The 24,775-nt window shown below is 54.3% G+C and overlaps 1 protein-coding gene across 5 annotated transcripts; it reads left to right on the top strand.

Moving 5' to 3' along the window:
• The first annotated feature begins 843 nt into the window (after window positions 1-843).
• Window positions 844-24,332, top strand: EWSR1 (EWS RNA binding protein 1). Of its 5 annotated transcripts, none has more exons than XM_069030457.1 (18): window positions 844-910; window positions 3,896-3,932; window positions 4,151-4,202; window positions 4,685-4,738; window positions 5,980-6,103; window positions 12,566-12,752; window positions 15,648-15,815; window positions 16,476-16,690; window positions 17,327-17,507; window positions 20,243-20,280; window positions 20,940-20,972; window positions 21,600-21,718; window positions 22,046-22,175; window positions 22,277-22,399; window positions 22,475-22,652; window positions 22,958-23,055; window positions 23,429-23,702; window positions 23,971-24,332. In XM_069030457.1, exons 1-18 carry the CDS (start codon window positions 844-846, stop codon window positions 24,008-24,010), a joined length of 2,118 nt encoding a protein of 705 aa, XP_068886558.1. In that variant the 3' UTR covers window positions 24,011-24,332. The 5 variants fall into 5 exon arrangements, with proteins under 5 accessions (XP_068886558.1, XP_068886560.1, XP_068886559.1 ...); XM_069030460.1 differs by having other exon boundaries at window positions 858-910; window positions 20,246-20,280; XM_069030459.1 differs by lacking the exon at window positions 4,685-4,738 and having other exon boundaries at window positions 20,246-20,280.
• Window positions 24,333-24,775: the final 443 nt, after the last annotated feature.

The following is a 24,775-nucleotide window of genomic DNA, read 5'->3' as shown; positions in this document are numbered from 1 at the left end:
AATGTCACCCCTGGGACACCCACCCCCCATGTGGCACCCATCCATACAATGTCACCCCTGGGACACCCACTCCCCATGTGGCACCCATCCATACAATGTCACCCCTGGGACGCCCACCCACGTCACAGCACCCACGGGACACCCCCGCACCCCCCACAGGACACGCTGTACCCGCACCCCGTCCCGTGTCCTCGTGGGACACGCCACCAGCAGCGTGGCGGGATGACGTCACGCAGCGACGCCACACGTGACGTCACTCTGCCATGCTCACCACGTGGGCAGCGCGTCCTGCCGGGCACAGCGCGGGACCCCAACCAGCACCCGCGGTGCCACGTGACCTGTGGCACCTGGTGATGTCACGCACAGCCCACGGCGGCACCTGTCAGCAGGTGACGCCTGGATGACGTCACGCACCAAGGACATGCCGTCAGGCGACCGCGCGGCACCCGGGGCACAGCGCGTGCCGCCGGGCAGGGCGTGTGACGTCACAGCGGCCCCGCGCCCGCCCGTTACGCCGGCGATGACATCACTACTGCGGCCGTGACGTCACGCCCCCGCCGCGCCCCCCGCTCCGCCTCGCGGCCCGAGCGCCTCTTGCGCGACGGTCCCTAACGGCCGCCGGCTGTACCATCCCACCGCCCGGCGGGGGGGAAGGGCCCAGAGAGGCGGCAGAACCGCGCTCCGGAGCGGCGGGCGCTGCCCGCGGGGCCGTCCCGGTTCTCCGCGGACGGTAAAACCGGCGGGCGGGCGGCGGAGCGGGGCGGACCGAGCCCTCGGGGCTCGTTCTCCCGGTGATCCCCCCCCCGGCCGCAGGGTGGTCCGCGCGGCGGGGCCGGGCGGCGCATGCGCGGCGCGGGGCGGGGCCGGGCGGGCAGCGCGGAGGAGGAAGGCGAGAAAATGGCGTCGACGGGTGAGCGGGGCCGGGGCGGGCCGGGCCCGGGGCGGGGGGCGAGACGGGACGGGACCCCCCGGCAGCGCCACCGCCCCCGGCACGGCGTGGCCGGAGGGGCGCTGAGGCCGCGCCGCCGGCCCGTGGCGCCGCGCCCGGGGGCCGCCGGGGTCGGGCCGTGCAGGGCCCGTCCCGCCCGTGTCTCCCCGCGCCGCCCGCCGGGGCCTCGCCGGGGCCTCGCCGGGGCCGCGGGTGTTTCCCCTCAGTGTCTGTTGGTTCAGTTGCGGCCCCTCGGTGCTGCGGCCCCGCGGGATGCCCGGAGCTCCGCGCTCCCAGGGGCGAAGCACCGAGCCAGGGCTTCCTCCGGGCCTGCCGGGGCTCCGCGGGGCGGCTTTTGGGGCAAATATGGGATTATGGAATGTTCGGGGGGAAAAGGGACCTTAAGGCTTCTCCCATAGGCAGGGACACCTTCCAGTATCCCAGATTGCTCCAAGCCCCGTCCAGCCTGGCCTTGGACACTGCCAGGGATGGAGCATCCTCTGGGAGATTCATTCCAGCGCCTCACGGCCAGGAATTCCTTCCCAATATCCCATCCAGCCCTGCCCTCTGGCACTGGGAAGCCATTCCCTGTGTCCTGTCCCTCCATGCCTTGTCCCCAGTCCCTCTCCAGCTCTCCTGGAGCCCTTTAAGGCACTGGAAGGGGCTCTGAGCTCTCCTTGGAGCCTTCTCTCCCAGCTTTTCCGCCCAGGGAAGTAAGGTGTTCCATCCTCTCCATGGCTCCAAATTTCTTGGAATTAAATGTTTTTCCACGAGGTCTCCACCTGGATACAAATAGTTGAAAACAGAGATTCCGCAACTGTAGCAACATCACTTTTAAAGGCCAGCAGCCCAATATCTGATTTTCCTTAAAGAAGGGGGATTTTCCTTCTTTCCAGGAAGGAAAATGTCTCAGGCCATGGAGTGTGAGGGAATATCACCAGTAGCACCTTGGAGAGCTTGAAAAAGAAAAGTCAGTGAAGGAACATCTGCCAACGGAATTGTCAAAATGGGGGTTAAAACCACAGCTGTGTTTTCCCTTAATTCATGGAATTGTTCCTCCTGGGAGGTGCTATTTTCAGCCTGTGGTGTGCTCCTGAGCCTCATGAAATAAAAGGATGAAGATTAATTTCCCCCTGGAAATAAAAGCCGGGAGATGGGTTTAACTAAATGAACCATAATATTATTTTTTATTAATGTTCTATGTTCATCTAAATCCGAGCAAATTAAAAGGGAGGCATCACCACAGGCAAATGGCAAATTCCACACCTGGAATTAAATCCTACAGAGGGGGAAATGTTGGGTTTAGGTGGGACTGGGGAAGGGCCGTGAGGAGAGGGTTTAATTGATGCCCCTGTGTGGAGCTCGAGGCCAAAAAGGGGCTGAAAATGGAGAATTAAATGAGGTTTTGGTGGCTGGAGGGAGAGCAGGGAAACGAGTGGAGTGGGATGAGGGGGTGATGGGAAGGGGAAGCTGGGTGAGGGGGAATGGGCATTAATTAACACTCAGGATTTAGCAGAACCACGTGTAAAGCGAATTTAAAAAAAAACAAAAACCCAGAGCCCTGCACTGAACAAGGAAAATGTTCCAATCTTCCACGTGCCAACCTGTGGGGGAAGTGGGAATGATGCCAGAGGAGTTTTAACAACTTGTGCCCTGTGTCCCAGCAGCAGGGAAGCCTTTGGAGAACTCCAAGTGTCTTCTTTCTCCGTGTGAGGTGTTCTGGGCAAGGTCAAAGGGGTTAAGAACTCCCAGGAATTGCTGCTGGGATCGTGGATCTGGGGGCTCCACTCCAGCAGCAGCACAGGGAGCAGGAGGAAAAGCTGGGAGCACACCTGGAGGGCAGGGAGGAAGGGTTTAGTCGGATGGATCCACAGGCTGAGGAGCAGGGGGTTGTGGTGGATGGAAGCTGTGTTTTCCAAGTGATTCCTGGGGCTCTGTCTCCTTGGGAATAGTGGGATAGTGGCATTAAAGCTGGTTAGTTGCTTCCTCAAATTCTCCAGCACAGGAGTTGAACTTGATCCATGTGTGGGCCTCTCCCACCTCAGGATATTCCATGATTCTGGGATAAACTTGGATTTCTGACCAAGGTGTGATGGTGATGGGAACACTGGAAGCTCTTCCCACTTCCCACACTGTCTGGGAACAGCTCCACTGATCCAGCTCCTGCCTCTGGCTCAGGTGCTGAGGCCTCGACCAGGAAGTTCTGGGCTCATTCCTGATCTCAGGACTTCCGTGGCCCTGGGAGATTTCTGGCCACATCTGGTGGGAATGATGAACTCATCCCTGCTCCAGACACTGGGATAGGAGCTGGAGCTGTTGGTGCCTGTGAGGGAACTGGGAGCTGCAATCGTTTCAAATTCAGCCTCCTAATTGCCATGTGGATTCATTTTCCATCCCCGCCAGCAAATCAGTTCAGCACAGGCTTTGCTGCTTGGATTTTCAGGATTTTGGTTCTCCTCCCAATCAGTGTGCTGACATGGATTGAGGATTTGGGGAGGGAATCGCTCCCAGCTTCCCAGCTCCAACCCTTCCAGGGGACAAGTGGCTTTCCAGCCATTGATTTGTGTCCTTGAAAGGGAAAGAGTGAAGGTGGTGAAACCTTTCAAAGCAGCGTGGGGGGGGTTGTAAGGCTCAAATCCCTGGTTTTCCTTTGTTCCAACCCAAATCCCCCCCTGCCAGCCCCCTGGGATCCATCCAAGGTGGCAGTTAAATTGAAGCGGGGTCATTTGAGATCAAAGTCGCTGCTGCAAGCGGCAGGAACAATGAGGGGAAGAGAGGTTTTGTTCCCCTCAAAAAAAAGGGGCTGAAAATGTGCATTTACCTTCCACCCTTGGGAAACTGGAATTCCAGTGGTTTATAGCGAGCTGCAGGAGGAAATTCCAGCTGCTGTGCTCTTGGATTGTTTTTTTTTCATTTTGTTAAGCCTTTATCAACGTTTTTATTCCTTTTCTTCTCCTTTTCTTTTAGATTACAGTACCTATAGCCAAGCTGCAGCTCAGCAGGGGTAAGTAGCTTATCCTCCCTGTTTTAAAAAGGTGTAATAAAAGGATATCATAATTATGGTTTGGGCTTAACTCAGGTACACTTGGAAATCCTGAGGGTTTTCCTGGAGCTTTGCATTCCCGTAGAACTTCAGCAGAAACCGTCGGGCTGCGGGGGAAATTTTGTCTCGTGATGCAGATTTGGGGCAAGATTATAAATGTCTTTACATTCATTCCACAGCTACAGCGCCTATGCACCTCAGCCAGCCCAAGGATATGCACAGACCACCCAGGTAAAACACGGGAAGGGGGTGGAATTCCTGCTCAATCACCTGTTTTCCAGGAAAACATGCAGCTGTGAGAAACTCCGAGCAGCAGTGTCGAAATCCGTGGTTAAAAGTTGTCTTGGAGTTTCTTCCCCCAGCCCAAAGTGCTTTTTTAAAAGTGGAAATAACCTCAACAATCCCCCCCTTTTTATTTTTTTTTTGGTTAATTTATTCAATGCTGATCCCAGAAAAGCCAAATTCTTGGTGTATGTTTGACACCATGGCGTAGGTGGGTGTTGTAATCAGAGGTGTAGGAGAGAAAAAAACTGGGGAAAAAAGGGTGGAATTGCCTTTTGGGAGATGGCAGAATTGGACAAAGGAGGAGGAGGGAATACATTTCTTTTTCCTGGAGTTTTGATTGCTATAACTGTTCATACTCTCAGTTGGCTGGACTGCAAAATAATGATGATCTTTAAGAGATTAACTTAATGCTTATTTTTAACCTTTAGAATCCAAGTTACTACAACCACATTTGTCTGCAAACTCCAAGTATGTTTCCAAAGGTAAATTCCTGTCCTCAAAAAGTGCTGTAGGCTTAATTTTCCTTCCCAAGAGGAGGAAGGCAGGCTCAGTGTGGGCTGAAAGGAAGGTGATGGTGACTTTTATTTCAAATTAAGCTCTTGGAGACAACAACTGGAAGAGTTGCTCCCAGTTGTAGGTGAGGTGGAAGGTGGGAGCAGGATGGCAAGGGTAGGAACAGGAGGCCTCAACAACTAAAACCAGCTAATTAAACACCTAACCAGCTAATTAAACACCTAACCAGCTAATTAAACCCCTAACCAGCTAAAATCAGCTCTAGGCACGTGTCCATGGGGAGTTTGCAGCATTCCCTGCCTCTTGGTGTAGGGAACTTCCAGGGACAGGGATGTGTTCACGGGGTCAAGGCTTTCCTGCTCCTGGTTCAGACCTGTGCCCTGAGTTCAGGAAGGCTGAATATCCCAAAAGGTTTCAGCTCCAGGATCTCCAGAAGTCTGAATCCCTGGAAATTAAGGCTGTTTCCATGGCACTCCTCGAGCTGCATCCAGTTTTATCCTAAGCCAGGAGCTGTTGGGAGCTTGCTGGTGCCTGGAGCATGAGCTGGCAGGGCATGGCTTGGGCAGCTGGTGACACTGCTGGGCACAGCTGCTTCTCTCCTTTCCTCAGTGATTTTCAAGCTGGATTTGAGAGCAAAATCAGGGAATGGGTGAGGTGAGAGCTGATCCCTGACTCAATGCACAGGCACCGGGATGGGAGTAGCACTGCTGGGATGCTTTGGGTGTTCCCATGGATCCCATCCTTCCATGCCTATACCAACTCCCATTTTTCAAATTAATGGCTGATGGGCATGAAAAATATTCCAAATAATTAAATTGAAACCTTCAGCAGGTTTCTTTTAGCCAGCATCAAAGCAGTTTTTACACTGAAGTGACTTTTGCTTCGTGCAGTTTGACCCTCGGAGCGCTCCCATTCCCGTATTTCAGGTTAACCCTGGGATGGTGCCTGTGAGTGCTGGTGGTAATTGTGAGGAGCTGGGAGCTTTCCTGTTTGCTTTCCACAGAGCAGAGGTGTGTGGTGACAATGTCAAGAGCCTGTTCCTTCAGTCTTGGCAGGGAAAAACCACTCCATAACCTCCTTGCAGAGCTGACCCGGAATTTCCCGCGGCACCTAAACTTTCACAGCAGCCTTGGCTTTGAGAGTGCTGAGCAACTGCAATTCCTGAGGGTCACTTGTGCTCATGGATTGAATCTGTGTCCTTTTGGAGCAGACCTACGGGCAGCAGAGCTACGGGACCTACGGGCAGCCCACCGACGTCAGCTACACACAGCCCCAGACCACGGCGACGTACGGGCAGACGGCCTACGCCACGTCCTACGGGCAGCCCCCGACAGGTGAGAGGGGCCTGCTGGGCTGGGCTCAGCCTGGAGACCCTCCTTGGGCTGGGAAAAGGCCTTCATGTCATCTAGGACAATCCTTGCCATGGGCAGGGCACCTTCCACAGGTTGCTCCAAACCCTGGGCAGCCCCGGACACCTCCAGGGATGCGGCAGCTGCGGCTCTGGGTAACCTGTGTGACAGGGAACAATTCCTTCCCAATATCCCATCCAGCCCTGCCCTCTGGCACTGGGAAGCCATTCCCTGTGTCTTGTCCCTCCATGCCTTGTCCCCAGTCCCTCTCCAGCTCTGCTGGAGCCCCTTTAGGCCCTGCAAGGGGCTCTGAGCTCTCCCTGGAGCCTTCTCCTCTCCAGGTGAGCACCCCCTGCTCTCCCAGCCTGGCTCCAGAGCAGAGGGGCTCCAGCCCTCCATGGCCTCCTCTGGACTGGCTCCAGCAGCTCCACGTCCTTCATGGAATGGTTTTGGCTGGGAGACACCTTAAAGTTCATCCCATTCCCCCCTTTCCACTATCCCAGGCTGCTCCAAGCCCCGTCCATCCTGGCCTTGGACACTTCCAGGGCTTGGGCAGCCAGGTATAAGCAGGAGTAAATGCACTGCTGAATTTTCAGGGCATGGTTTGGGCGCTGTGGGACTGAGCAGGACGTGCTGTGCTCAAAGGGAGCAGTGTCCCTGGCTGCTCCTCAGCCCTTCCCTTCCCTGACAGTCCTGTCACTGGCAGTGACATGTGCCTGTTCTGATCCTGCACCTTCTCCTCCTCATCTTGTGCTTCCCACAGTGGAAGGGACCAGTCCAGGTTGGACAATGCTGCTCACTCTTGCATGGAAAATGCCATCTCATCCTGTCAGAACTTGAGGTCCCCTTAGGTGGGAACCCTTGAGGTGTCACTTGGTTTTAGTGGCAGAACCCTGGAGTGTCAGAGCTCACGCAGGCAGCGACAGCAGGGATTTGCAAGGCTGCAGTGCTCTTTGCCATCTCCATGGGTAAAATCCTGACCACCAAGACCTTTTAAGTGATTCCAACCCCATTATCCCCCCATTTCCTAAAGGATAAACAGCATCCTGCCCTCCACCTTTGCACACCCCGTGGTGGCTTTGGATTTGCAGAGCAGATACTTGTTCATTAATGCTCTATAAACTCTCCCAGCATGTTCTTGGAGCTGGAATTTCCTCCAGACGAGTGTCTTAATGTTTGAAACTATTGAGACAATGTTTAATTCATATATTTTCATGTTTATTTAATGTATGTTTGGGTTGAATATTCAGGAGGTTTTGAAAGCAGATTTTCCTCCCAGTGATTCCTTGGGTGCCGTGTCCTGCACATTCCTAAGAGACACATTATAAACATTTCCTAGATGGGATTAAACACTTCCCAAAGCAAGGGAATACCAGGACAGACAGACAGGCAGACAGTGGGATATCTGGCTAGAGAAGCCATTGAGGAATTCTTCACAGGGAAGAGCTAGAGAGGAAATATTCACCAAAATTAAAATATTTGCCATCTTTACATGGCTCAGGAAAATTCCTGCACGTGAGATCCATCTCCATTAGCCAGTGTCACTAGGGGTTATCTACAGGGCTTTTTCCTTTCATTTAAAACTACCTAGACAAAAGCTGGCAGCAAAAAAGGATTTGTGAACTTCCAAAATTCCTTTCTTAGAAATATTTATGTCCCTGTGACCCCTGTGGACTCCAGTCCCGCAGGGATCACAGGAAACTGCTCTGTTTATGTTTTTTCTTCTCCCTTAAGAGGAGATTTGCTGGAGGAATAATAATTAATAATAATAATAATAATAATATCAGGCATTATTTTTTTCTGCACAGCTGCTTTTTTTGGTTTGGGTTTTTTTTTTTTTGGTCGGCAAAAAAAGCACTTCATCTTCTTTTCATCCATAAAAAAACCACCAACTCAGGAAGTGGTCAAGCAAAAGATCCTATCAGCCCTTGGAGCACGGAGCGGGGCTGTGGCAGCTCCAGGCACTGAGCCAGGTTGGATTTATCCTTCCTCCACCTGCCTCTCCTTGAGGAGCCAGAGCTGTGGAAAGGAGACTGCAGCCTCTCTCTCCCTCTCTCTCTCCCTGTCTCTCTCCCTCTCTCTCTCTCTCTCTCTCTCTCTCTCTCTCTCTCCCTCTCTCTCCCTGCCTTTCACGCTCAATAAACCCCAGGGCCAGACATTGTCATGCCCTGAGAGACGTGAGGTTCTTACAGTTGAATCCCAGTCCTGTTTTCCCAAGAATCACCTTTTTGTACTGCAATTCCTTAAAGCAAAATGCCCTTTACTTTTTTTTTTTTTTTGCCTGAACAGCCTGGGGGTTGGGTAAGGTGGTGTTGAGGTCAAGGAAATCCGAGGTCTGTGTGGATGCACCCTCTTGGGATGGGTGGGAATGGCAGGGATGGATCTGTTCTTCCCACCCCTCTGTTATCCCACCTTGGCCTGAGTCCTGGACACCCCAGGGTGGAGTTAGCACCCTCCTTCCCTCCCTGGAGCTGTAGGAAGAGGTGTCTTGGAGCCACCCAGTCACTTTGTTCCAGAGAAAAAAGGGTTTGGGAGCAGCTCCCTCAGGTTAGGGATCACTGGGCACCCTCAGACCTGTGGCTCGTTAATCATTGCAGGGTGTTAGCAGGAATTACAGGAGTAAATAAAGAGCATTTCAGTGGCCTGGTGTGGATCTCTTGGAAGTGGGAATTGCTCTCCAAAGCCAGCCAGCCCCTGCTTCCCTTTGCCTGGGAAGTTTGGGGTATGAATATTGACATTTCTAATGGATTTGGAATTAATGAACACGCTCACAGCTGCCATAATGACCCCCAAGTATCCCAAAATAGGCTGGAAAGAGAGTGAGCTCTGCATCCCTTCTCCAGCCCCTCACTGCTGGGATATACACAAGCCAAGCAGGAGTCAGCTCTCTTCCAGAAGAAATCTCTTTGGAAGGAAGAAACCTCTCTGAATCCAACCTTTTGCAGTTGATATTCTCTGAGGATCAAATCCCACATGCTTCCCTTCCACCTGGAGAATCCCCAGACTTCAGTAAGGGGTTGGTTTGGATCCTTTGAGAGGAATTTAGACACTTTAAGCAGGTTATTATTTCTCCTGTTACTTTTTTCTTTCAGCAGCTCTTCTGCTGAGTTGACTTTTATCTTCCTAGCTGGGAGGGGATGAGAGAGCAGTGATGAAATAGAGATGCCACCCTCAAAACCACAGCCCTTGAGGGTTCCCAGAGTGTCTAAACTGGCCTTGATTTGTAATTTAGACCAGTGGGGTGGTAAATCACTGCCTTTCCTTTGGGACAAACCCCTCCTGCTGAGCACACTCTTCCACGAGGGAAATGCTCCATCTAGAGCTGAAGCTTTAAAATTCCACATCTCTTTTTTTTTTTTTCCCTTCCTCCCTTTTTATCCTGCTGCCTGTGCAGAGCCAGGTGTTAGCAAAGCTTTTTGCTCCCAGTAACAGCACTGGGAAAGGGGGCCCAGCTGTGGGAGGAGCATCCTGGGGCTCCAAATCCAACGGGAACAGCCCAGGGCAGGGCTGTGGCTGCAGCACAGGGGCTGCAGGCTGTACTTAGCCTGTTTTAGTGTGTGGTCAGGCTCTGGCCAGTTAAAATAAGGGTTTATTTAACTCCTGGGATCAGTGCTCCCTGTGGAATTGCTGTCTTGCCTCACATGGAAGTGTTTGGGCTGCTCAAATTTGCCCAAGGCTTTAGAAATCCTCCCGTTGGGCATGATCCCCTTCACCTTTCTCAGCAACAGAGAGCAGCAAACAGGAATGATGACCATAAAAACTGATTTCCTACTGATTCCTACAAGTTATTCCCCAGTAGGAGTCCAGTTTACATTCCCAGGTTGGCAGCCCTGGGATGGGGATGGGTTGGGTGCCAGGGGTAGGAAGAGGGAGGAGTGGGCAGAGTATCCAGGCTGGCCTTGTGTCTTCCTCAGGATCCTTTTTCACCAAAAAGCTGCACTTTGGGTTGGGTTTTTTTTGGTGTTTTTAATTAATTTGCTGTGCAAACTTCCTCCCCTGATCCTGTTGCTCTTTCCTGCCCGCTGGGAAGGGCCCTGGCGGGGTGGCAGGACCAGGAGGTGCCTCCTGGCAGCGGCACGGTGCCCCATGGGCACGCTGCCTTCTGCTGCTGCAAGCGGTGTTTGCCTTGCAAATGAGGGAATTGAAATAAAATGCTGCAGCCCAATTTGCCTAAAGGAAAAGTGTGTCACAAGGCTCCCGTGTTTATTAAAAATCAGAAGTGATGGAGAAGCTGTTGCCCTCACTGATCCCAGCCATGAGACCCATTGGCGGCTCTTTTTGCTCATTTTTTTGGGGTCAGGTTTAACAACGTTTTTATTGCTAGTTGTCCATCTTAAGTCTCATATTCTTAATTTGAAAGCTTGCTGGGAAGGTTGTTAGGAGCAAAAAACCCGCTGTGTTAATGCCAGCTCACCTTTGTGACAAGGCAAGTGGCCACTGAATTATACAGGAGCTGGTTTGGGATGTTGGATATTGTAAAACTGGTCAAAAAGGAAGTCTGGGAGCTCTCGGCTTTTGCCCTAAACCAAACTGAAATTCTGAGAAAAGGGAAGGTACATAAGACATCAGGAACTGCCTGATGTGTCTCTCTTGACCTTTTTCTCATGTGAAAGCAAATGGAAAGTGCTTTTCTTTTGTTTCCAGCTTTACTGATTTAAAATAAGCCTTCAGAAATGCCTCTGAAAGATTTCCCAGGTCAGGTTTTGTGCCTTTATTTTTCAGAAAAGCTAAAAGGATGGGACTGTACTTGCTAAATCAGTTGGATTTCTTTTACTTTGGAGCTCAGGGGGGGGTTTTGTTACCCTGCCTTTGTCGAGGAGATGCTCCATGTCTCAGCTTGCCCTGCCTGAGCTCTGGTTGCTGTAAACAATCCTGGGTGCTGCTCCAGGGGTGGCTTCCAGAAAGCTCCTGGGAGTGGAATTTGGGGATGCTGAGGGGCTGGAGGCTGAGGTTTCCCAAGGTGGCGGGGTTCTGTGAGGAAGGCAAAGGGGCAGCGTGGGGTAATGGATGATTTTTGGGTTGTCTGAGGTGGTAAACCTGTGTCTGTGCCCTGGGTCTGGGGGACCTGCAGCACAAGGGCCAGAGTCCGAGGTATTTGGGAAAGCTGGAGAGAGACTTGGGACTGGAGGGACAGGATAAGGGGCAATGCCTTCATGTGGACAGAGAGCAGGGTTGGATGGGATATTGGGAAGCTGAGGTGAGGAAGGTGACACAAAGAAGCTGTGGCTGCCCCATCCCTGGAAGCATCCAAGGCCAGGTTGGACGGGGCTTGGAGCACCCAACGATAAGTGGAAGGTGTCCCATGGCAGGGGGGTGGAGTGAGATGAGCCTCAAGCTCCCTCCCAGCCCAGCCCATGCGGGAATTGCACGGTTCCCGGTGGGGCTGTGGGACTGAGCTGTGGGAGCTGTGGGAGCTGTGCTGTGTGAGCTGTGCTGTGTGAGCTGTGCTGTGTTGAGCTGTGCTGTGTTGAGCTGTGCTGTGTTGAGCTGAGCTGTGTTGAGCTGAGCTGTGTGAGCTGTGCTGTGTGAGCTGTGCTGTGTGAGCTGTGCTGTGTTGAGCTGAGCTGTGTTGAGCTGAGCTGTGTGAGCTGTGCTGTGTGAGCTGTGCTGTGTTGAGCTGTGTGAGCTGTGCTGTGTGAGCTATGTGAGCTGTGCTGTGTGAGCTGTGCTGTGTTGAGCTGTGCTGTGTTGAGCTGTGCTGTGTGAGCTGTGCTGTGTTGAGCTGTGCTGTGTGAGCTGTGTGAGCTGTGCTGTGTGAGCTGTGCTGTGTTGAGCTGTGCTGTGTTGAACTGTGCTGTGTGAGCTGTGCTGTGTGAGCTATGTGAGCTGTGCTGTGTGAGCTGTGTGAGCTGTGCTGTGTTGAGCTGTGCTGTGTTGAGCTGAGCTGTGTTGAGCTGTGCTGTGTTGAGCTGTGCTGTGTTGAGCTGAGCTGTGTGAGCTGTGCTGTGTTGAGCTGTGCTGTGTTGAGCTGAGCTGTGTTGAGCTGTGCTGTGTTGAGCTGTGCTGTGTTGAACTGTGCTGTGTGAGCTATGTGAGCTGTGCTGTGTGAGCTGTGTGAGCTGTGCTGTGTGAGCTGTGCTGTGTGAGCTGTGTGAGCTGTGCTGTGTTGAGCTGTGCTGTGTTGAGCTGTGCTGTGTGAGCTGAGCTGTGTGAGCTGTGCTGTGTGAGCTGTGCTGTGTGAGCTGAGCTGTGTGAGCTGAGCTGTGTGAGCTGTGCTGTGTGAGCTGTGCTGTGTGAGCTGTGCTGTGTGAGCTGTGCTGTGTGAGCTGTGCTGTGTTGAGCTGTGCTGTGTGAGCTGTGCTGTGTGAGCTGTGCTGTGTGAGCTGTGCTGTGTGAGCTGTGCTGTGTGAGCTGTGCTGTGTGAGCTGTGCTGTGTGAGCTGTGCTGTGTTGAGCTGTGCTGTGTGAGCTGTGTGAGCTGTGCTGTGTGAGCTGTGCTGTGTTGCAGGTTACAGTGCCCCGACTGCCCCCCCTGCCTACAGCCAGCCCGTGCAGGGCTACGGCACTGCCGCCTACGACACCAACACGGCCACGGTGACCAGCAGCCAGGCCTCGTACGCCGCCCCGTCCGCATACGGCACCCAGCCCGCGTACCCGGCCTACGGGCAGCAGCCGGCCCCGTCCGCTCCCGCCAGGTACTGCCTCCTCCTCCTCCTCATCATCCTCATCATCCTCCTCCCTCTCCTTCTCTTCCTTCTCCTGTTCTTCCTCCTCCTCCTCCTTCTCTTGTTCTTCCTCCTCCTCCTTTTCCTTCTCCTCTTCTTCCACCTCCCCCCCATCCTTCTCCTCCTTTTCTTCCTCCTTCTCCTCCTTCTCTTGTTCTTCCTCCTCCTCCTTTTCGTTCTCCTTCTCTTCTTCCTCCTCCCCCTCCTCCCTCCCCATCCCTCTCTTCCTCCTCCTCTTCTTCCTCCTTCTTCTCCTCCTGCTCTTCATCCTTCTCCTCTCTCTTCCTCCTTCTCCTTTTCCTTCTCTTCTTCCTCCTTCTCCTTTTCCTTCTCCTGTTCTTCCTCCTCCCCCTGTCCTCATCCTTCTCCTCCTCCTCCATCTCATCCTCTTCATCCTTTTCTTCCTCCTTCTCCTTCTGCTCTTCTTCATCCTTCTCCTGCTCTGTTCCTCCTTCTCCTTTTCCTTCTCTTCTTCCTCCTTCTCATCCTTCTCCTCCACCCCCTCCTCATCCTCCTCCTCATACTTCTCTTCCTTCCCCTTCTCCTCTTCCTCCTCCTCCTCCTCATCATCCTCATCCTCATCATTCTCCTCCCTCTCCTTTTCTTCCTTCTGCTCTTCCTGTCCCATCTCCTCCACCTTCTCTTGTTCTTCCTCCTCCTTTTCCTTCTCCTTCTCTTCTTCCTTCTCCTTCTGTTCTTCCTCCTCCCCGCCATCCTTTTCTTCCTCCTCCATCTCATCCTTCTTGTCCTCCTTTTCTTCCTCCTTCTCCTCCTGCTCTTCTTCATCATTCTCCTTCTGTCTCTTCTTCCTTCTCCTTTTCATTCTCTTCTTCTTTTCCTTCTCTTCTTCTTCTTTCTCCTTCTCCTCATCCTTCTCCTCCACCCCCTCCTCATCCTCCTCCTCATACTTCTCTTCCTTCCCCTTCTCTTCCTCCTCCTCCTCATCATCCTCATCCTCATCATTCTCCTCCATCTCCTTTTCCTCCTTCTCCTGCTCTTCCTTTTCCTTCGCCTCCTCCTCCTCTTGTTCTTCCTCCTCCTCCTTTTCTTCCTCCTTCTCGTCTTCCTTCTCCTTCTCTTCTTCCTCCTCCCTCGTCCTCATCCTTCTCCTCCTCCTCCATCTCACCCTTCTTGTCCTCCTTTTCTTCCTCCTTCTCCTCCTGCTCTTCTTCATCCTTCTCCTCCTCTGTCTTTTCCTCCTTCTTCTTTTCCTTCTCTTCTTCCTCCTCCTCCTCCTTTTCCTTCTCCTTCTGTTCTTCCTCCTCCCCCCATCCTCATCCTTCTCCTCCTCCTTTTCTTCCTCCTTCTGCTCTTCTTCATCCTTCTCCTGCTCTCTTCCTCCTTCTCCTTTTCCTTCTTCTTCTTCCTCCTTCTCATCCTTCTCCTCCACCCCCTCCTCATCCTCCTCCTCATACTTCTCTTCCTTCTCCTTCTCTTCTTCCTCCTTCTCCTCCTCCTCATTGTCCTCCTCCTTCTCTTCTTCCTCTTGCTCCTCCTCTTCTTCCTCATCCTCCTCCTCCTCATTCCCCTTCTCTTCCTTCTCCTCCTCCTTCTCTTTTTCCTCCTGCTCCTTCTCCTCCTCTTTCTCCTCCTGCTTTTCCCCCCAGCTCCCTGGGCTCTGGCAGCAGCTCCTCCCCGCCTGTTGCCGCGGCGTTGCAGGGCCGGGGGAGCAGCGTGGGAGGGCTGTGCTGTGCTCCAGCCCGGTGAGTCAGCGCTGTTCCTGCCGGCCAAATCAGCCTCTCAGGGTACAGCAGAGAACCAAGTCCTGTCTGCTGCCGAGTCACGGGGTCAGGCAGGATGCTGGGGTGGATGCACAGGCTGCAAAACATTTCCTCTTTAAATCTCACCCCTCTGGGCACTGCCTGTCATCTGTGGGGTTGAATTGTTTGCTCAGAGGATATGAAAAATTTAGAATACATAATGGGAACTTGCTTAGAAGTGAGTAAAAGCTGATTTATTCGTTTACCTGGTGTGTGTAGCAAGCACTGTGGGAAGGAAAGGCAGAGCCTGGCGCAGCTCTGACAGGTTACACTTTAAAGGGATGTAAATTTGCAGGATGAATCCTGACATTGTGAACAATTTTTCCCAGCTTCTACAGCAAAAGCAGCTTCACTCTTTCAGCTCCACTCTTGAGAAACTCTTAGAAATTAAAGGCTCAAAGAATCCTCTGAGTTGGAAAAGCCCCCTGAGATCACTGAGGCCACCACTAACCCTGTCCCCAAGTGCTGTATCCACACGGCCTTTAAACTTTGGGACAAACAGAAGGGGACATGTGAACCACATGCAAAGGGTTCTCAATTTTCAGGCCTTGAGAGTTAATTCTAAACACACAATTGGGTGGTTTGGGTTGGAAGGGACCTTTAAAGGTCACGCAGTCCAAGCTCAGCATCCTTTCTCTTCCGTGGGATAATTGGGATAACGTATATGAGGCAATATCTGCGTGAGCTGGATTCTGAAGCAAACAATGGGGCATTTCAGTGCCTGCCTTGCTGGCTGATTCAGCTCCTGCTTTCCCAGGGCTCTGCAGGAGCAACCTTGCTGGCATTCCACATCCTCCACTCAGCCCCACAGCCAGAGTCTGAACGCTGTGGCTTTGGGGTGAACAGAAGCTGTGGTGTTCCGTGCTCTCTGTTCACGGCGCTGCCTGGGCCTTCCCTGGAGTGTGCAAACACCCAGGCAGGGAGAGCTAAAACTGTGTTTATTACATATTTATTGGCTGCTGCCACAGTGGCTGTCACCAGTCAAAGCCAGCTTTAATGCTACCCCAAAAAAGAGCTCACAACCCTCAGTCCTGGGGGGATCTGAGCCCTTCGCTGCTGCCACGTGTGGGGTTGGGCACCAACGTTGTTCCATGTTTCTGCCCAGACCCCAGGATGGCAGCAAACCAGCAGAGACCAGCCAGCCCCAGTCCAGCACAACAGGCTACAGCCAGCCCAGCCTGGGCTACGGGCAGAGCAACTACAGCTACCCCCAGGTGCCTGCCAGCTACCCCATGCAGCCCGTCACCGCTCCTCCCTCCTACCCTCCGACCAGGTAAGGCTTGGCAGTGCTCAGCTTAGGGCCTTTTCCTGAGGGATTTTATGGAGAGGGAGCTTTGGCATCCTGGGAGGGGGAGCTGTGCTCCTTGCAGTTGTTGTGGTGGGGTTTGGGAGGCTGTGGCTGAGTGTAGCAGTGGCTCTGCATGCACACCTGAGAAGGAAAATCGTGACAAACGGGTTTAAGACATTTTCTAGATTTTTTTTTTTTTAACTTTGTTTTGAGACTTGAGAATTTTAAGAATTTTCCTAGAGGGACCTTTTGCTGCCTCTTCTCACATACAGCTTGGCCAGGAGCTCCCTCCTTCCCTCAGGTATCTTTAATGTGGCTTCTAAAACATGCACTTTGAAATTCTCAAAGCCTCAGCTGCATGAGGGGGAACTTCTTTTATCCAGGCCCTGTTACCTCCGTTCCCACTGAGTTTTGCCCTGGCACTGGTGCCCTTTCCTAGAGCTGTGAATAAACTGGGGTTGGCCACGTGGTTTTTGCTTTCCCAGCCCTCCAGACTGGCCTCCATGGGATGACTTCAGCTTTTAAAGTGATTTACAGCACTAAATACAGCCTCTAATTGCATTGCCTTCCAGCATGAGCCACTCCACGCACGCTGCCAGGGAATTGCCTCATCATCCCACCTTTCCCAACGCTTTTCTCTTCCAGCTATTCCTCCACACAGCCAAGCAGTTACGATCAGAGCACTTACTCCCAGCAGAGCAGCTACGGGCAGCAGAGCTCCTATGGCCAACAGACCAGTTATGGCCAGCAGAGCAGCTATGGGCAGCAGCCACCTCCCACCAGTTACCCACCTCCCACCGGATCCTACAGCCAGGCCCCCAGCCAGTACAGCCAGCAGAGCAGCAGCTACGGCCAGCAGAGTGAGTGGGATCCCTGGGAAGGAGCCCTGGCCTTAGTCTGGATCTAAAACTCGGAGCTGTGGTGAAGGGAGGGAGGGTTGGAGCTGGGGTTTGGCCTTTCTTGCAGAAAAATGGCATCTCTGGAGGCCGTGGTAGGTTGGGATGATCCCCTCAGGGGAGGGTGGGAGCACAGAAGTACAAAATGTCTGTGGGGAGGAGTTGAGGAGGCTCAGCCTGGAGCAAAGGAGGCTCAGGGGGGACCTTGTGGCTCTGCACAAGTCCCTGACAGGAGGGGGCAGCCGGGGGGGTCGGGCTCTGCTCGCAGGGAACAGGGACAGGAGGAGAGGGAACGGCCTCAGGCTGGGCCAGGAGAGGCTCAGGGTGGATATTGGGAAGATTCCTCCTGGAAAGGGTGGTCAGGGTGGCACAGCTGCCCAGGGCAGTGCTGGAGTCCCCATCCCTGCAGGGATTGAACAGCCCCGTGGATGTGGCACTTGGGGACAGGGGTCAGCGGTGGCCTTGGCTGGGGGCACGGCTGGAATCGCTGCTCTCCGAGGGATTTCCCCAACCTAAATAACCCCGATGCTGCTGTTGTGGCTGCAGCTGAGGGCAGGTGAAGGGGCTGCCTCTCCCTAACCTGTTGCCACCCTTCCCCAGGCTCGTTCCGCCAGGACCATCCCAGCAGCATGAACATGTACGGGCAGGAATCTGGAGGCTTCTCCGGCCCGGGAGAGAGCCGGAATCTGAGCGGCCCCGATAGCCGGGGCAGGGGACGAGGGGGATATGAGCGTGGAGGCATGAGCAGAGGTGGGCGGGGAGGAGGACGCGGTGGAATGGGGTAAGAGCAAAGCTTTTCTCCTTTTCTCTAATTCTGGTTTACCCATAGGATTTGAAACGCAAAAGAAGGGACTGAAAGGTTGACGTTCCCAGCTGTGTTTCCATGGAGGACAGCTCTGCTTGTCATCCATGGAAACATTATCCTAAGGGAAATAGGAGCAGGATGGTTGGTTTGTCCTGCAGCTGGTTGGGCCCCCGGGGAGGGGGAAACTGGGGGTAATGCTGGCCCTGGCACTTTCAGCTCCCTTCGTGGTCGCCCAGAGGTGGAATCCTCTGTGGGGTTTAACAGTAACTCTGAGTGGAACACACACAAACCTCCCACCAGCTCCAGGGGGTGCTCCCTGGGCCTCAGGAGCGGGGATTTTGGCAGGGCAGGAGCCTTGTGTCAGCCTCCTCCCACGGAGCCTGCGAGCTCGGAAAGCCTGGACCGCTTGGAGCACATGGAGAAGGACCCTGAGAACAGAGAGAAGGAAGTGCTTTGGCTCCCAGGCCTGCTCCCCCTCGGAGCATTCAGGTGCTCCGAATCAGTTTGGCCATTTCACCTGATGGCGCAGCCTGGTTTGGTGCCACCTGTGCCTTCAGGTGTGTCCCCATGCGTGGAGGTCATTCTGATAGAGACGAGGGAGGAGAACTAATCCCAAAGGCTTCTCCGAGAGGGAATTGACAGCTTTGTGTGTGTTCCATCCCCTCACCCCGTTGCTCAGAGCTATGCAGAGTGTCCCCAGGTGTGGCACTGGGACACGCCGTGCCCGCCCCGGTGCTGGCAGGGTGGCTGTGACGGCAGCTGCCCTCCAGAGGCCACTTCTTCCCACGTGGCACAGCCCGGTGGCAACCCCAGTTTGGCAGTGGGTGGCCCCATTCTGCATAGCTCTGTCGCAGCCCGTTGACGTGGCATGAAATCTTTATCAGAGAAATCCAGGAAAGACATGGAAAAGGCTGGTTTGTGTGGGAATGCATCCAGCTTGGAATTGGCTCGGGTGGAACGGAGTTCCAGGGATCTGCATAAAGATTTCAGCCGTGCTGCATTGATCTCTTAACGATTAAAGTAGATGTAGACACCTGAAATGTCTATCATCACATCTTCAAATTTCTAGCCCCTTCCAAGCTTCTCATTGCCAAAGGTTTGTCACCTGTCTCTGATCTCACACCTTAATCCCAGCTCAAATTTGCCTCCCGAGTGATTTCCCACCTGGCCAGACCCTTACAAAGGGTCCTCCCCCCGCCTTATGGACGTAGAGTTTGTGCTGTCCATAGAACAGGTGGCTTCAGGGGACACCCAGGGCAGGTAGGGGAACTCGGCCCACCTTAGCATGCTGTGGTGATGGATTTCAGTGTCTCCAGCAGGTAAGGAGCTCGATGTTATTAACGTGCCCTTTTTCATTGCCTCGATGATTTGATATTTTTATGAAAATGGAAAACTTTTTAACATGCTTTGTCGCATTTATATGCTACAGGTTACAAAGTGAGAGCCTTGTAAACACCTCAATACTTAAAAAGTACCCGTACTCAGTACTCAGCCGGCAGCATAATGAAAAGTGGGACTAGACACGGTGTCCATATGGAGAGGAAAAATATACATAGAATATTTTTAACCCAATGTATTGATTGTATAAACGGAATCCTTCTGTAACTTTGGTAACTTGCATACTTGTTGTTTGGTAATAAAACCAGAGGAGGGTATACTACTACTTTAGAATTGTGTAACGTTAAAGAAAAAAAAAAAAAAGAAAAAAAAAAAGTGTAAAAATCTTCTGTTTAAAAAGAGAGACATTACGTAAATGGTGTGTACTTTTAACGAGAGGAGGCAAAGCTGCATGCAACAGCTCGAAATTCTGTATTGACTTTTTTTTTTCCCAGTATTAGAGGTGCAATACTTGCTAGAAAAAATTCACGGTGCTCTCCCTCCTCCGCTCGGCTCCTTCCAAACAGCTTGCTGGCTCACCCAAAAAAAGAGCAAGAAACAGCCCAAATCCTTTCTCAAGGTGGCATTTTCCTACTTAACCACCACGCTCCAAAGCAGTTTTAGCTGTGAATGCTTCAGCCAAAGCTTTTGGTGAAAGCTGCGGCCCTGTTTGCATTGGCACCTGCCCAAAAGTGAGTGTGTCCACAAAGCTGCACCCCAGGCCTTGGAGCCCCCGCCGTACTCTGTAAGTTCTCCCTCCAGAGAGTTGTTAAATTCAGAATGTATGGCTTTATTTCGAGGGTTTTAGGGGCGATGTCAGCTGAACTGTGTTGTAGGTCTCGCGTGTGGTTTGTCTCCTTTTACACTGTTAAATGTCAGGGACCCGCGGGCCCGGCGCTGCCACAGGCTGAGGGTGCGCCTTGGTGGACACACCGAGGGGAGGGAGTTGACCACTCAAACACCCCCAAATTACTCTTGAACACCAAAAAAAAAAAAAAAAAAAAAACCCAAAAAAAACCAAACCCAAACCAAGCCCACTTTGATTTACAAAACACAGCCCCCATTTCTTGGCCAAGTATTGCACTGATGATACCCGAGTAACGCCAGGGCACCGACAGCAAAGCGGTGCCTCAAACCACACCAAGGTTGCTTTATATGTAAAGAAAATTTGAGCGAGCTGCCCTGAAGAAAGGCCTAGTGCCGAGATGAGAGAGAGACAGAGAGATGTTTGGAGATGTTTAGCCAGTGCCCTTCTCCCCTGTGAGCCGCAGAGGCTCAGAGCGGTGCTGGCTTTGTAAAGGGAAAGGCCTTCATTTCTTCGTTTATCCCCCCAGCAGCGCTGGAGAGCGAGGTGGCTTCAATAAGCCTGGTGGTAAGTTTTTGAGCATTACAATGGATAGTGTTTAAAAAAAAAAAAAAACAAAAAAAAAAATGTGCAGTCAAGTTTTTTTAGCACAAAGTGTAATTTTTTATTCGTTTAAAGTGGTTTTAAAAATGACAATATGCAACCAGACTGTAATGGGTACTGCCGGCGATGCCCAGGGGTATGCGGACACAGTGGAAGAGTTGAGCAACCACTCCTGTAATTTTGGGGAAAAGAAATGGTTTGGATGTAATAAATCTTTTTTTTCTTTTTTTTTTAATATATATATATATATATAAAGTAACTTTTATTAATGAACTTAAAAACCGATTGGCTTGGTAAAACCTTTTAAAAAAAATCAGCGTTAGTGATTAACGGTTTGAAACCTGCTAAAAAAAAAAAAAAATCAGTGTGATAGTGGTTAATGGTTTGAAAGCTGCTAAACAATCAGTGTATTAGTGGTTATTGGTTGGAAAAAAAAATGCTTAAAACCAGTGTAATAGTGGTTTTTGGTTGGAAGAAGTGCTAAAAGAGCCACCTGATGGCCCAGTAAGGTGCAGTGCTGCTGCTTGTGCGGCGCAGGTCGTAGCTAGTGTTGTGTGTGTCGGTTCTCCAGCCCGCAGGGCCCCCACTAACACCCTTCCCTATGCTTCTCTCCCGCCTGGCAGGACACATGGAGGAAGGACCCGACCTGGATTTAGGTAATTGCCACCAAACTCCCTCCCGAGGTTGTGAGATGGACGCTCACGTCCTCGTTCCGAGGGCTGCGGCCGCTGCAGCGTCGCCTCGCTGCCGCTTCCAGGCTTTCTGGCTGTTCCCTTCATTTCTTTGTTCCCAAACAGCTGGGCTGTGGAAAACCACACGTGGTTGGGAAAGCCACCCTTCTCTGCAGGAATTAGGGGGGTTGGGGGCTTCTCTGGAGCTTATCCAGGGAGTCTGCAGCACCCCCAGAACCTCGTCCATGGCTTGTCCCTTCCTGTCACACAGGCGTGTCTGGAAGTTCTGCGTCAGCCTTCCAGCGTCGGAAAAGGGGGGAGGATGTCCTTGTGTGGGAGCCCAGGGGGCACGAAGGTCTTCCTCATCTCTCCTCTGGGATGTGTCCTGACAGAACCTGGGGGTCCTTCCCACGTGGGTGGGTGTGGGGTGTGTCTGGCCGTGGCCCTCAGGAGGTGAGGGGGGCACAGTCGCCTCCCTTGGGCCTGGGGTTTCCTGTCACTGCCAGAGAGCGAAGCTGCGGCCGTGGAGGCCATGACGGGATGGAAAGAACTCGGCCCTGGGGTATCCCTGCCCTTCCTCTGCCTGCACTGACCCCGGGAATTGTCTCCTAGGCCCCCCCATGGACCCGGAGGAGGACTCGGACAGCACTGCAGTCTATGTGCAGGGACTCAATGACAATGTGACCCTGGAGGATCTGGCAGATTTCTTCAAACAGTGTGGTGTTGTCAAGGTGAGGGGACACCAGTGACCCCCAGCTGACAGGGGGAAAAGGGTCACCCACCTCCTCCTCTTCCTCCTCCTCCTCCTGCTCCCTGCCCATTGCTCACATCCTTCAGGCCCATCATGTCCAGGCTCCAGGAGAGGCCTGGCAGTGCTGTTTTGGGCCTGTCCCTTCATTTTTGGGGTGTCTGGGCAGTTGCTGTTACCCGTGTTAGTCCTGGGGCCACTTTCTTCTCTCCTGGGGTCTCTGGAATGAGGCTCTGCTGGAAGGCAGAGCAGTAAATCCCCGCTGGGCTGTGGGGTCGCAGGGCCCTGGTGACATTCCACTGTCCCTTAGATGAACAAGAGGACGGGGCAGCCCATGATAAACCTCTACATCGACAAGGAAACGGGCAAGCCCAAGGGCGATGCCACCGTGTCCTACGATGACCCGTCCACTGCCAAAACAGCCGTGGAATGGTTTGATGGTGAGTGCTGGGGGGACGTTTGGGGATGGAATTCCAAAAAGTCCAGGTGTGGGAAGCAGGGCTGTGATTCACTGATGCTGCTGCCATTGTGTCCCTCCCAGGGAAGGATTTCCAGGGCAGCAAGCTGAAGGTGACCCTGGCACGGAAGAAGGGCCCGATGAACAGCCTGAGGGGCGGGATGCCCCCCCGGGAGCAGCGGGGAATGCCTCCCCCTCTCCGTGGAGGTACCGTGTGGCCCCCCCAGAGCTCCTTCCCGTCCTTCCCGTGGCTCCCAGCACTGACAGGGCTCCTTCCCACAGGTCCAGGGGGACCCGGTGGCCCGGGGGGCCCCAGCGGGCCCAGTGGCCCCATGGGCCGGATGGGGGGAAGAGGCGGAGACAGGGGTGGCTTCTCCTCGAGAGGACCGCGGGGATCCCGGGGAAACCCGTCCGGAGGGAGCGTCCAGCACCGCGCCGGGGACTGGCAGTGCCCCAACCCGTGAGTACCCCCCGCTGCCCACCTCCCTGTGCCAAGGGCCCATCATCCCAGGAGCTGGCCAGGGCAAGGAGGCCTTTCCCAAAATCGCTTGCTGGGCCTTCCCAGGAAGGACCTTGCACCTGGCACACAGGGAGGGATGGGGTCACTCCTGGGGGCTGTGGGGGAAGGGGCAGCCGGCCCCCCACCCCAGTGCCGGAGCTGTGCCCCAGGCCCTCCCCTCTCCACGTGCTCTCCTGCTCGTGCTTCCCAATGTCACCCCAGCTGGAATGCTGTCCCGCTCTGGGCTGACTGGAATTCGTCCCCAGGGGCTGTGGAAACCAGAACTTTGCCTGGAGAACGGAGTGCAACCAGTGCAAGGCGCCCAAACCGGAGGGGTTCCTCCCACCCCCCTTCCCTCCTCCAGGTACGTTTGGGGGGGGTCACAGCCCCACTTCCCAATGGGACACCCCAGGCCCGGCCTCGGGCTCCTTGGGGACTGGCTGGGCCAGCTCCAGGAGCTGCCAGGCCTTCATCCCTCCGTGAGCCAGGACATGGAGGCTGGGAGCACCATTTCTCCTGTACTTCCTGGATGTGGCGGGCTGTCAGCAGCACCCCGACTCCCCAGGGCCCTGCTCCAACCTGAACGAACCCCAAATCCCCTCGGGGTACCCAGCAGCTCCCAGCCCTTCTCCCGCTGCTGCTGCCAGAGCCGGATGTGCTGGGATCGTGGGGCAGGGATCACCGGAGCGGGGTGTGCTCCCTGGGGGTCACTCTGAGGGTCTCTGCTCCTCCCGCAGGCGGTGACCGCGGCCGAGGCGGCCCCGGGGGGATGCGGGGCGGGCGCGGCGGGGGCCTCATGGACCGAGGGGGGCCCGGCGGGATGTTCCGAGGCGGCCGCGGCGGAGACCGAGGGGGATTCCGAGGTGGCCGGGGCATGGACCGAGGCGGCTACGGAGGAGGCGGCCGGAGAGGAGGAGGAGGAGGAGGCCCCGGGGGACCCCCGGGACCCCTCATGGAGCAGATGGGAGGAGGAGGCAGAGGACGGCGCGGAGGGCCGGGAAAGATGGACAAGTATGGATGGAGGGCGGGGCAGGGAGGGGTGGGAGGGGATAAGGGGACACTGGGGAGGGGACACACTGATGGGGAGAGGGTGAGTGGGGTGGGACAGGTGGGTGGAGGGGCAAGGGGGTGAATGGGTGGGGGAGCGGGATGAGGGAGTGGAGGGGGTGGGTAAATGGGTGTCAGGGGGAGTGGGGGGGGGGGGTTAAGGAACCTCCCCGGCCCGGGGACGGTTCCTGGACCCCACGACTGACCCTTGTCCCCCACCCCCGGCCCACAGGGGCGAACACCGCCAGGATCGCCGAGACCGGCCCTACTAACGCCGCCCCCCCAGAGCCGCATTTACTACCAGATTTATTTTTTAAACCAGAAAAAAAAAATGTTTTAAATTTATAATTCCATATTTATAATGTTGGCCACAACATTATGAGTCCTCCTTGTCTGTACTTTAGTATTTTTCACTGTTTGTGGAGAAACATTAAAACCAAGTTCAACGGTAGCGTGATGAATTCTTTCTTCCCCTTCCCCCCCCGTCCCCCAAAATAAAACCGGTTGTTTAACGCGCCCCCACCCCGCCTGTAACGCTGTGAACGGTTGTGACGGTTGTTTTTTTAAATAAAATTCCCGCTGTTTGTAACCGCACCATTGCTGGCCTTTCTTGAGAACATCCCGGGGAGCCGGGGGGACGCGGCCCCCGGGCCCGGGACGGGGTAGGATGGGATGGAGGGGCGAGATGGAGCTGCCCGGTGGATGCCGCTGTGCCTCAGTTTCCCCACCGGGGGTGAGTTCCGGGGAAGGGGGGTGGGGGGAGGCGGCAGATCAATGGAAGCGGGCAGCCGCACCCGGGCGGGGTGGGGGGGATGTCACCGAGTGTCGCTCTGTGTCACCCCCGTGTCTCCCCCGTGGCCGTGTCGCCCCCTCCCCCCACCACCACCTCCGTGCCCCCCTCCCGTGTTTTTGTCCCTCCCCGTCTCCGTGCCGTGCCCGTGTCCCCCCCTCCGTGCCCGTGTCCCCCCCCGTCCCCGCCCGCCGCCGCCGCCGCCCCCGTCCCGGCCCTTTCTGGGCCGCCTCCAACTTCCCGGCCG

This window comes from Aphelocoma coerulescens, chromosome 15 (genome assembly GCF_041296385.1).
Source record: "Aphelocoma coerulescens isolate FSJ_1873_10779 chromosome 15, UR_Acoe_1.0, whole genome shotgun sequence".
Classification (NCBI taxonomy): Eukaryota; Metazoa; Chordata; class Aves; order Passeriformes; family Corvidae; genus Aphelocoma; species Aphelocoma coerulescens.
The sequence above is the reverse complement of the archived record's forward strand: the minus strand, read 5'-3'. Positions and strand labels throughout refer to the sequence as shown.

Coding starts and splice junctions, on each gene's coding strand:
- EWSR1 (XM_069030457.1), top strand. CDS start 844: ATGCGCGGCGCGGGGCGGGGCCGGGCGGGCAGCGCGGAGGAGGAAGGC. Junction 4,739..5,979: donor CTCCAAGTATGTTTCCAAAG/GTAAATTCCTGT, acceptor CTTTTGGAGCAG/ACCTACGGGCAGCAGAGCTA. Junction 22,176..22,276: donor AGCCGTGGAATGGTTTGATG/GTGAGTGCTGGG, acceptor TGTCCCTCCCAG/GGAAGGATTTCCAGGGCAGC.